Source organism: Rattus rattus, chromosome 2, assembly GCF_011064425.1.
Source record: "Rattus rattus isolate New Zealand chromosome 2, Rrattus_CSIRO_v1, whole genome shotgun sequence".
NCBI classification, from domain to species: domain Eukaryota; kingdom Metazoa; phylum Chordata; class Mammalia; order Rodentia; family Muridae; genus Rattus; species Rattus rattus.
In genome coordinates, this window is record NC_046155.1 from 2,282,431 (window position 1) to 2,293,720 (window position 11,290).

Genomic DNA, 11,290 nt, shown 5'->3' on the forward strand with positions numbered 1-11,290 from the left:
TTCCTTAGTACTACCAGCCCAGTTAAAAAGGCCCAATCCACCAGTCCAGGGGACACGGGATGACGGTAGTGTTCGCTGGCAATTCTGCCTTAAAGGGGTTGCAAGGCTTGGCCTTTGGAACTGGCATCTCGAGCAAGAAGAAAACAAAGTATTTTCCAACACCGGATGGAGCCCCGGCCCGGGGAGCCTACTAGGAAAATCACGGGAGAGGGGGCTGTCCACGGAGAGACTTGAGGTACAGAGCACCACGAGGCTATCAGTGTGGAAGGGGAAGGAGGCAGGGAAAGCTTCTAGCTCCGGAGATGGTGGAATAGTAACATTCCAAGGTTCTTACAACTCTAGGACTACTGTCTAACCCGAGCGAGAATCTTGATTTCGCAGTCTCTACAGGCGCGCGTGCCCAGAGATCAGTACCTGGCAGGTGGGAACGCGCACTCTCAATCGGTCCCTCCCATGAGCCTTTGGAGGTTCCCAGGCAGGCCCCGGAAACAGCCCCTCTTAGTTTCCGGCAACAGGAAGGGGGCGGTCGCGCGACCCGGAAGTGTTCCCATTTTGCGTCGTCTGGGTTCGGGTGGCGGCCCGGCTCCAGGCGGACGCACTAATCATGGGGTCGTCAAAGAAGCACCGTGGAGAGAAGGAGGCAGCCGGGACTACGGCTGCGGCCGGTACCGGGGGCACTACCGAGCAGCCGCCACGGCATCGAGAGCACAAGAAACACAAGCATCGGAGCAGCGGCGGCGGCAGCAGCGGCGGCGAACGACGGAAGCGGAGCCGCGAGCGTGGGGCCGAGCGCGGGAGCGGGAGGCGCGGGGCCGAAGCCGAGGCTCGCAGCGGCGCGCATGGTCGTGAACGAAGCCAAGCGGAACCCTCGGAGCGGCGCGTGAAGCGGGAGAAACGCGATGAAGGCTATGAGGCCGGTGAGGGAGGGGCGGAGCCGGGGGCGGGGCAGGATCTTGGGGTGCGCAGGATGGAGGGTGCAGGATGACCTCGAGGGCTTGTGCCTCTCGGGTTAAAGACTTTCTCCGGGTGTTTGGGATTAAACATAGACTTTTCCACCTTTAGCTTCAAGAAAACAGTCTTCTTTTCCCCTGTCTTTCTGGCATTTCACAGTAATGCATCCTGTGGATGAATGAGGTGGAACGAGCATGCACAGACGAATGGTGTTGGGTTCATTGCAGAGACATGAAGCAGTAAGATAGGCTGTATCTGAACACCAACGGTCTGTGCTGTAAGCTCTGTTGAGAAATTTGGGCTTTGTTATGAGGAAGGGTAGTAGGGAGCCAAGGATTTGAGTAAGGAAGTGACTTGATTTGCTTGATATTTTATGAAGATGAGTGGGTTGAGAGTTTGTCAAAAGTAGGGCCAGAGATGAGGAAGGAGGTCTAATCAAACAGGTAAGGGCTAATAGTATGCATGTTTCTCCATGCAGTAGGGTGGAGAGTAGTGGACAGGTTGAATAGGTATTTAGGAAGTTGGAACTAACGGAATTTTAGTGTCTGGGCTGAGGATGTGACGGATGAGAAGTAGGGAAAGTTCCTTTTGAGTTTCTGCCTGAGTGGCCTGGTGAATGGTGGTGTTATCTATTGGCACTGAGTTTGGAAGAGAAGCAGATTTGAGGCAGGGGAGAATGACACAGGTTTTGGGAGAACTCTGTGGTTGATGTGTATGGGAAACCCGACAGTTTAAGTAGGATAGAGTGACTTTGGGCTGGTGCGTATTCAGGAAACCAAAGAAGTGCCTTAGAACACGTGGATTGAGAACTAGGGTCAGGAATAGAACCTGATAAATTCCAGAAGTTCGATTGTGAACAGAGGAACATGTTGAGGAACGTAAGTTATAGCCAGTGGCAGGAAACCCACAGTCGGATCATAGATCTATGCAAAGCGATGACTGCTGAACAGTGTCACACACAGTAGGACATTAAGCAAAACCAGATTTTTTAAACAAAGGATTATTTTTATTTTATGCATTTGAGTATCTTACCTTCATGTGCCTGTGCTTGTGGAGGTCAGAAGAAGGCATTGGATCTCCTGGAACTGAACTGGATGGCTGTGAGTTGACCATATGTTTTCTGAGACCCAAACCTGGGCCCTCTGTAAGAACAGCAAGTGCTCTTACCACCGAGACATCTCTCCAGTCAGTCTCCAGATCAGAACTTTTCTTGAAAATAATTGCTAGTTGGAAAAAGGGAGACTTGAGAGTTCATACAGAAAGTGGGGTGGCACCTAGGTGGAGGAGAAAGGGACTGTTGGGTTTAAAAAAGAGGGAGATTTTCAAGAAGATGCCCTCCTGGTGGGGCCTGGTTGGGGAGCTAAATTTGACGCATCTTCCACTGTAAGGTGTTTGTTGAAGTTCTCTTCTGTTTGTGGGATGGATAGAGCAGGTCCAGGGCACTTGCTTATTTATTTATTTACTTGTGTACTTGTTTACTTACGTACACACCTGGCACAGACCCCTGCCGTGGGCAGAAAGTGCCAGAAATGATGGACGGTGCTGTGCAGTTGAAGACAAGAGTTTTAATTCTGGTTAGTAATTGAACAGGGATTCATGGGGGCGGTAGTCCTTGGTTTTTGGTAGAATTTTATCATAACAAGAGCAGAAAGGACAGTGGAGGCTGAAGGTAGAGTGTGGAGGTTTGGAGTGGCACAGTGAGGGACGCAGAAGGTTGGGCTTTTGGATATTGGAAGAGTCGGTCCTGCCAGTGCAGGGCCTGGGTAGGAGCTGTCAGGGAGCTCTGGAAAAGAAGGCTGTTGTTTTCTCCTGTCGTTTACCCAGGTGCTGGTGAGGGGCCCTTGTCTTTGACCTTGCAGCTGGACCAGCACTGTTGCTTCTTGGTCCCAGGTTCATGGGTCCCTTAAGCCGTTCTCCTTATTGTTCTAGCTGCCAGCTCCAAAGCCAGCTCTGGAGATGCCTCATCACTCAGCATCGAGGAGACCAAGTGAGTGCTACCTCCTTATGCTCTGTTTTCCTCTGAGACAGGGTGCACCTGGGCAGCCTACAGAAACCTTTTCCTTAGGAAGGGAGTCAGTTAGGAGTTGGAACAGCCAGATGAGTCAGGTACCCAACCAGTGGAGCTAAAGCCTCAAGAGGAAGGAGAATCTCCCCAATTAGGTGTTCCCTGATCTGGAAGCCCTCGGCTGCTGGATGAGGGGCTGAGCCTGGTGTCCTCAGGACCTCCAGTCTCACCTTGTACTCTTCTTCTACCTATCCACTGCTGCTGCACTTGATGCCCCATTTCTCAGGTCCTAATACTTCTATCTCTTGTCTTCAGTAAACTCCGAGCAAAGTTGGGGTTGAAGCCCTTGGAAGTCAATGCTGTTAAGAAAGGTGAGTGCAAGTCGGAAACTAGGGCTGAGCTGGGGCTTCTACGTGGGAAGAACGTGGGTCTTAGCATGCAGAGGCAACCTCATTTAGTGGCCTTATGTGTATTTTGTCAGAGGCCAAGATGCTCATTTGTATTTTAGTGGGGATCTGAAAGGAGATTTCTCTGGGTCCTGCATCCTGGCTGTAGACAGGCTAAGGGATCTGCACAGTTGCTGTAGTCTGTCTGAATGGTGTTAGTTTTTTAAAAGCAAATGTACATGCCAGAAAACAAGGAAAAACCCCACATGATCTGAGAAGCTTTGGGCAGCATAGGGACGTTCCTGTCATATGATATAGAGTGATAAAAGTGGGAGGATGAGGTAGGAATGGGGGGTGAAAGGGTTCTTTGCCCTCTCCTGGCCCCTTCTGGCCCCCCAGCTGGAAGGAGCAGGGTGAGTGGCTCCCTCCTCTCCCCACCAGCCATGGGCAAGCATAGCCTCACGTCTGGGCCCCCCTTCCAGAGGCGGGCACCAAGGAGGAGCCCGTGGCAGCCGATGTTATCAACCCCATGGCCTTGCGACAGCGTGAAGAACTACGGGAGAAGCTGGCAGCTGCCAAGGAAAAGCGCTTGCTGAACCAAAAATTGGGGTGAGGGTTTCCTGGTCAAGGACAGAGGCTTGCTTCCTAATTCCTGGGTTGGGCTGAGAGGACACATCTGGGCTCCCTCCTAAGTGTCTTCCTCCTCAGGAAAATAAAGACACTGGGGGAGGATGACCCCTGGCTCGATGACACTGCAGCCTGGATAGAGAGGAGCCGGCAGCTACAGAAAGAGAAGGACCTGGCAGAGAAGCGGGTGAGAGTACCTGGCACTGTAGGGCCCCTTCTGTGCTCAGGGGCAGTTGCCAGGGGTGTCTGTGCTCAGTGGTAAATGCCAGGGGGGTCTGTGCTCAGGGGCAGTTGTCGGGGGTCGGGGGGATGGTCTGTGCTCAAGTGCAGTTGTGGGGAGGGGTCTGTGCTTAGGTGTATATGTGCTCTCCGTGGTTCACTGCAGAGCTTGTCCTTTTGTGTAGCTACTTGGTAGCATCTTGGGTGTTTTGGGACACTGATGATGAGGTCACTGGTCATGCCTTCTTTTGCCACAGGCCAAGCTGCTAGAAGAGATGGACCAAGAGTTTGGTGTGAGCACTTTAGTGGAGGAGGAGTTTGAGCAGAGGCGACAGGTGAGGTCCCAGCTTCCAGAGAACACCTGGTAGACACAGCTTAACTGTGGCTGTCCCGGGGTTGGGTGGCTTCTGCTTCTGACTTGGCTGGTTCTCTCTCCGTAGGACCTGTACAGTGCCCGGGACTTGCAAGGCCTCACCGTGGAACATGCAATCGATTCCTTTCGAGAGGGGGAGACTGTGGTCCTCACTCTCAAGGACAAAGGTGACTGAGCTGGTTACTCTGTGGGATGAGACACTTTTGAGCTGGGACACTGTTGAGGTGGTGACGCTGGCTCTGCTTTGCTGTCTCAGGGGTTCTGCAGGAGGGGGAGGATGTGCTGGTGAATGTGAACATGGTGGACAAGGAGCGAGCAGACAAGAACGTGGAACTTCGGAAGAAGAAGCCTGACTACCTGCCCTATGCGGAGGACGAGAGTGTGGACGACTTGGCACAGGTTTGCCTGAGGGGCAGCAGCTGGGGCAGATGGTGTTTGCTAAGAAATCCAGAGTTTCATGGCTTCTCATGAGTTGGCCAAGGTCTAAGAGGATGGCTTCCTCTTGTCTTACAGCAAAAACCTCGCTCTATCCTGGCCAAATATGATGAGGAACTGGAGGGCGAGCGGCCACATTCCTTCCGTTTAGAGCAGGGTGGGATGGCCGATGGCCTGAGAGAACGAGAGCTCGAAGAAATCCGGACCAAGCTACGGCTGCAGGCTCAGTCTCTGAACACTGTAGGGCCCCGGCTTGCCTCTGAGTACCTCAGTCCGGAGGAGATGGTGAGTCTCTCTTTGCTTTGTGATGGGACAGTTCTGCCGCTTCAGGTCAAAGCTGCTGACATGCATGCGCTTGGGGGTGGTGGGAGCTGAGTGTTAACACAGTGCTCAGTTCCTGGGTGAGCAGTAAATGGCAGCCCAAGGAAGTAGGCTAGTGCCGATGAGCAGGGGCCGCTGAGCCAGATGGACCTGTTTATGTCCCAGTTCCGTTCCCATGCCAGCTTGGGCCTTGGGTGAGCACTGAACTGAGCTTGGGGCACCCGTGTGGAATGATGATACCAGCAGCCACCTTGGGAGGCTCGCTGCGAGGGATAGGAACATGGAGGTGGCGTTGTTTAGGGCTTTGGGGCCTGTATGCTCCACAGTCCTCTGCTCTTCTCTGAAGGTGACTTTCAAAAAGACCAAACGGAGAGTGAAGAAAATCCGAAAGAAGGAGAAGGAGGTAATAATGCGGGCAGATGACTTGCTGCCCCTTGGCGAGGACCAGACTCAGGACGGGGACTTTGGATCCAGGTTGGCTTGGACACAGTGGTGGGTATGAGGGCTGGGCCAGCTTAGGAGAGACATTTACTGAAAGCATGTCATTCTCCTAGGCTTCGGGGCCGGGGTCGGCGCCGAGTTCCTGAAGTGGAGGAGGAGGCCCTTGAGGATGAAGAGAAGGACCCTGTGGCCCAGCTGCCACCATCAGATGACACTCGAGTAGAGAACATGGACATCAGTGATGAGGAGGATGGGGGGGCTCTTCCCTCGGGGCCCCCAGAGCTGGAGGAGGACGAAGCGGAGCTGGAGCTGCAGAAGCAGCTGGAGAAGGGGCGCCGGCTGCGGCAGCTGCAGCAACTGCAGCAGCTGCGGGACAGTGGTGAGAAGGTGAGTGAGCATGGAGGATGGTGTGGGACCTGTGTCTGAGCATGTGACGTTGTCATCACGCAGTGTCCACGTTCCCGCAGAGGGCGCCTTTGCTTCACGGCAGGTTAGGACCAGGTTTCTAGATTTCATCAGTATCTCCATGCGGGACTGATTCCCTGGGCAGTAGGCAGCCATTTGTGGGTTTGGACAGAGTGGACCTACAGAGGCCAGAGTGGAAATAGAGCCCAGTTGGAAGATCCACTGTGGGTTGTGGGAATTGCTTATTTATTGCTATGAGGGAAGATCTGTGGGTTTTTGAGTCTCTGTGGTATCACCCCAGAAACTTCGGGTCTGCCCACAGCCACTGCCTCCCCCAGGTGCTGGAGATTGTGAAGAAACTGGAGTCTCGCCAACGTGGCTGGGAAGAGGAAGAGGATCCTGAGCGGAAGGGGACCATCGTGTTCAATGCCACTTCTGAGTTCTGTCGCACTCTGGGGGAAATCCCTACTTATGGATTAGCTGGCAACCGAGAGGAGCAGGAGGAGCTCATGGTAGGTCAACTGTTACCCTGGCGCGCGGTCTTAGGCTGGTGACTTCTGGTCCTAGTACTTAAAGGTAGCAAGTAGGGTTGAGTCTGCCCATCCTTACAATGACTTCTGGTCCCAGGACTTCGAAAGGGATGAAGAGCGCTCAGCCAATGGTGGCTCTGAATCAGATGGCGAAGAGAACATTGGCTGGAGCACCGTCAACCTGGATGAGGAGAAGCAACATCAGGATGTGAGCAGCAATGGGGCATGGGTGTGGGGACGCAGGCCAGTTGTCCAGTGCTCGAGAGCCTCCACCTATCCATAGAAGGGGCACCAACCCTTCAAGAGCCAGCTGCGGAATCCATTAAAACTGGGCCCACAGCTAGTACCCTGTGGGGATGACCACTGAATAGAGGAGATGGGGCAGCCGCTCACACTTTTTTCTCATCTCTAGTTCTCTGCTTCCTCTACCACCATCCTGGATGAAGAGCCCATTGTAAACAGAGGGCTGGCGGCTGCCCTGCTCCTGTGTCAGAACAAAGGTGTGGGCTCAGGGTGGGAGCCTTGGCAGGGTGGGTTCTATAGCAGGGAAGGGCTGGATAGGTGCCCGTGGGTGCTGCACGGTCTTGGGTTTCCACTGCTGCCCCTCCCCTCAGTCTCAGTGCTGTGAGCAGCTTCCTAGACCCAGAGCCTCTCACTGCTTCTCTCTGCTGTGGGGTAGGAGGTCGTCCCTCTTCTTTGCCTCTAAGGCTCTAAGTCCTTGATATGGGCTAACCTGAACAAATAGCCTGGGGTCCACACCTCCTGAGCAGGGCTCTGAGGGACCCACCCTCATGAAGCTGGGCATCACAACTTCTTTGTCCCTAGGACTGTTGGAGACCACGGTACAAAAGGTGGCCCGGGTAAAGGCTCCCAATAAGTCACTGCCTTCAGCAGTGTACTGCATCGAGGATAAGATGTAAGTGTGGCCGGGGACATGAAGCGGGGCGGCTGTGAGCAAAGCTGTGAACACAGGGTAGGTGGTAGGCAGCTCACCCAGCCCCTCTGCCTTGGTCTAGGGCCATTGATGACAAGTACAGCCGACGTGAGGAGTACAGGGGCTTCACCCAGGACTTCAAGGAGAAGGATGGCTACAAGCCCGATGTTAAGATTGAGTATGTGGATGAGACGGGCAGGAAACTGACTCCCAAGGAGGTGAGCAGGGTCTTGTGGAGATGGTCAGACCACAGGTGACTAGGTCAGGGTACAGCCAAAGACACTCTTCCCCCTCCAGGGAGGTAGGAGTACAGGGGCCTTACTGCCCATCAGTTAGAGCCTTGTGAATTCTGCCTCTGTTGCTGACTTTGGTGGGCATAGAACAGCAGTTTCCACAGGCTGTCAGGAAGGTTATACACCTGAGCTGACTGCCAGAGCTGAAGCCCTGTGCCTTGAGGGTGTCCAACCTTGGGGGCAACATCCAGACTCCGCTGATGCCTCCCATCTCTACTATATACGCCAGTTCCACATTTACTGGGTTTAGCCCCAGCTCCCAGAGGCAGGCTCACCCTGGATTCTTAGCACACAGGTTGCACACATGACCCATGTATCCCAGGGCCATCCTGAAGGTGTGCAGGTCTGGATCCTTGTCCCATCCTCTTCTCTGTCTACCATTTGTGGAGTCTAATCCTGGGTTGGGTGACTCAGCACTCCTAGACACTGCTGCAAAGCTCTCAGTGGACAGACATGTGGCTCTGGCTGGCCTGGCACTTCTGATGCTTCTGCGCATTCTGTGTCCCCAGGCATTCCGGCAGCTGTCCCACCGCTTCCATGGGAAGGGCTCAGGGAAGATGAAGACTGAGCGGCGGATGAAGAAGCTGGATGAGGAGGCGGTGGGTCTCGGGAGGGGAGTGGGGGTGCTGCATTTTTGGGTGCTGTGTGATAAGTTGAGCCTGCTTCCCCTGTTCTGACCTACTGTGGCCCCACAGCTCCTGAAGAAAATGAGTTCCAGTGACACGCCCCTGGGAACCGTGGCACTGCTCCAGGAAAAGCAGAAGGCCCAAAAGACACCGTACATCGTGCTCAGTGGCAGTGGCAAGAGCATGAATGCGTGAGTAGAGGCCTACCTGGGGCTGGGGCGGACGGAGCACTGTACCCCTTCTCTCCAGTCTCACATCTCTCATTGCCCTCTTCCTGCAGGAACACCATCACCAAATGAAGCCACCTCCCTGTCCCAGATGTAATGTTAAATAAAGTTCCCGCCTTATTTTTTCCTCTTGGTTGTGCTGCAGTCTAAGGCTTGACCTAGGATCAAGGTCTCAGTTCATGGTCAGTTCTGCCTTCTGGCAAGTCATTGAGCCTCTTCTAGGCCCTCAGCACTGCCATTCGAGCAGTCAGAACACCTGCTTCATACGTGAGGCGCCTGTGAGTTCTTTCATTCACATTCAGTGGTTATACAGGAGCAAGATGGGGCTGATCCTTGAACCTGTATGATTTAAGGTCTGATCCCTGCTTGTAAGACTGGCCGTTTAATGAACAGAGGAGGTAAGAAGACACCAACATGGGCCCTCAAAGGACATGCCTGTGAGCTGACTGTTCGAACAGAAGCCCCTCCACCCAGTGGTGTGGGCCCTGTCACACTCTCCTCAGATTGCCTTCTTGCTCCCAAATCATTGCTCTTTTTAGACTGGTCACATGGCTGTTGCTAGGCCTGGGAGAGCTACTAACTACCCTGTAATTGTCCTGGTTACATAGTTTGCAGGGTCCCAAGGACTACCTATCCTCTCTGGAAGGATAGAGATAACCACCTCCTGTCTGTGCCTTAGTGGAGGCCTGAGGTGCACCCCAGAGCTGGGGTAGGGGTTACCTTGAGTAACTTACATACAAGGGCTGAGCCACCCTGGGACGTGCCTACAGCTATGCCAGGAAAGATGGGCTTACTGGGAAGGAACTGTGGAGGAACCCCAGCCAGCCAGAGGCTGTGTAAGGACCCTTCCCCACAGGTGGCCACTTTGAATCATAGGTGCCCTGTGCCCTGTGTCGCTTACTAAAAGTAATCCCAGTGAGTCACTGGTAAATGTATGAAGTAACTAGAAACAATGACTTCACATGTAAGCAAGAGACAAGAACCTTAAGTTGCTTATAAGTGATACTAGGTAGCAGTTCCAGAGGCACAGTGTATAAAAGAGTGCAGGTTAGTCTTTTGTGTCTGGTTCTCATCTGTGTTCTCTTGGCTGTTGCCTTGAGAAAGTACCTGTGAGTCTGGAATGGTGGTGGTAGTGCATGATTGTTCATTTCTCCTAAGTCTGAGGTGCTTGGTTTTGGTGTCCAGTGTTTGGCCATTGGTCAAAACTCACTTTTTTTTTTAGACAGGGTGTCTTTGTGTAGCCCCAGCTGTCCTGGAATTTTGTAGGCGGGGCTAGCTTTGAACTCAAAGACCCATCTGCCTTTGCCTCTTGAGTGCTGGTGTTGAAGGCGTGTGCCGCTGCCGCTGCCACCTAGCTAAAAGCTCACACTTATTTTCAGGAAACTGGGTTGGTGTTGCTGTCACACCTTAGAGTGAAGAGGGCCGAGGGGCTACCAAGTAGCAGGAGACCCAGTGCCAAGGGCAGACAGGGTCCAGGCTTGCTGCTCAGCTGGTGGGAAAGTTAACTTACTTGTGCTTGGGGCATTGGTCTAACGGTGCTGCTGGTGCTGGTGCTGGTGCTGGTGCTGGTGCTGGTGCTGGTGCTGGTGCTGGTGCTGGTGCTGGTGGTGAGGGTAGATTTGGTTTCTGAGTTTCACTTACTGATGTGTGATTAGCACAAGTAAGTTACTGACCCAAGAGGGTTCTGAGCTGCAGAGTATGATCTCTCCTACTCAGGCTTTGCTGAGAAATCGTCTTTCAGTACCTCTAGTCCTCTCCTAACATGGTACCATGGAGAAGGGAGGGGTGTTCCCCATCTACATGAACTTCATAGGCAGAGCTTCGCTTTCAGGGTGTGGTAATGAGAACCCCAGGCCACAGGCCAGAAGTCTGATGCCAGTGCCTTAGCTCCTTGCTCTGGAGTCCTTGTCCCTTCAGGCCATGCCTGTATCTTGCTCAGGTTCCCCAGAGCTGATCTTCCAGCCTGGGGCTCTGCCTTCAGGTTTGGTCCACACGCCTAGTAGCTGGATGTGGCACTGCCTGGAGTTTCTTAGTGTTACTCCATCATAAATCAAAACCAGGAGCAAGAGAGCTACATGAGGCAAGACAGGAGGCAGTGCACTGGGCTCAGTGGCAAGTATGAGGGAGTTTGTTCCGTCTGTTCCTGAATATTTTGAAATTTTCCATTCTAGAGCTAAGGACACATTGGCTTAGCAGCAGAAAGTGCCCCTTTGTTCAGCTTAGTACTCGGAGGAGGCACCTAACAGCCCTGATCCTTACCCGTTGGCAGGATGGGCAAATAGGTGATCCTGTTGTGATCCAATGAAGAGTGGTTGTATCTTAGGAATGAGGGAGGTAGCCAGACAAAATTGTGCCTGCTTCCAGTCTGCAGCACAGCAGGTAAGTGTCTGTCAGAGGTCAGAAGGGTACTGTACTTAAAAGTAGCAGATTCGTTTTCTAACCCTAGAAATACCTCAGTGACCAGAAATGGCCAACAAAACAGACTTTTTGCTTTGAACACTTACCGCCAGAGGTGGT

The 11,290-nt window shown here is 53.2% G+C and overlaps 1 protein-coding gene across 1 annotated transcript; it reads left to right on the plus strand.

Annotated features, from left to right (window-relative positions):
* The first annotated feature begins 534 nt into the window (after positions 1-534).
* Positions 535-8,905, plus strand: Sart1 (spliceosome associated factor 1, recruiter of U4/U6.U5 tri-snRNP). Its single transcript, XM_032891134.1, has 19 exons — positions 535-917; positions 2,881-2,938; positions 3,272-3,327; positions 3,825-3,951; positions 4,051-4,156; positions 4,446-4,523; positions 4,629-4,728; positions 4,818-4,960; positions 5,075-5,281; positions 5,664-5,791; positions 5,872-6,145; positions 6,502-6,675; positions 6,791-6,901; positions 7,106-7,193; positions 7,519-7,609; positions 7,710-7,845; positions 8,430-8,519; positions 8,616-8,737; positions 8,827-8,905. Exons 1-19 carry the CDS (start codon positions 605-607, stop codon positions 8,843-8,845), a joined length of 2,421 nt encoding a protein of 806 aa, XP_032747025.1. The 5' UTR covers positions 535-604; the 3' UTR covers positions 8,846-8,905.
* The last annotated feature ends 2,385 nt before the right edge of the window (positions 8,906-11,290 follow it).

Bases quoted from the DNA above. Each gene is read 5' to 3' on its own strand.
- Sart1 (XM_032891134.1), top strand. From the start codon at position 605: ATGGGGTCGTCAAAGAAGCACCGTGGAGAGAAGGAGGCAGCCGGGACT. The intron at 918-2,880 runs GTGAGGGAGGGG...TTATTGTTCTAG, and splicing joins CGATGAAGGCTATGAGGCCG to CTGCCAGCTCCAAAGCCAGC. The intron at 8,520-8,615 runs GTGGGTCTCGGG...GTGGCCCCACAG, and splicing joins AGAAGCTGGATGAGGAGGCG to CTCCTGAAGAAAATGAGTTC.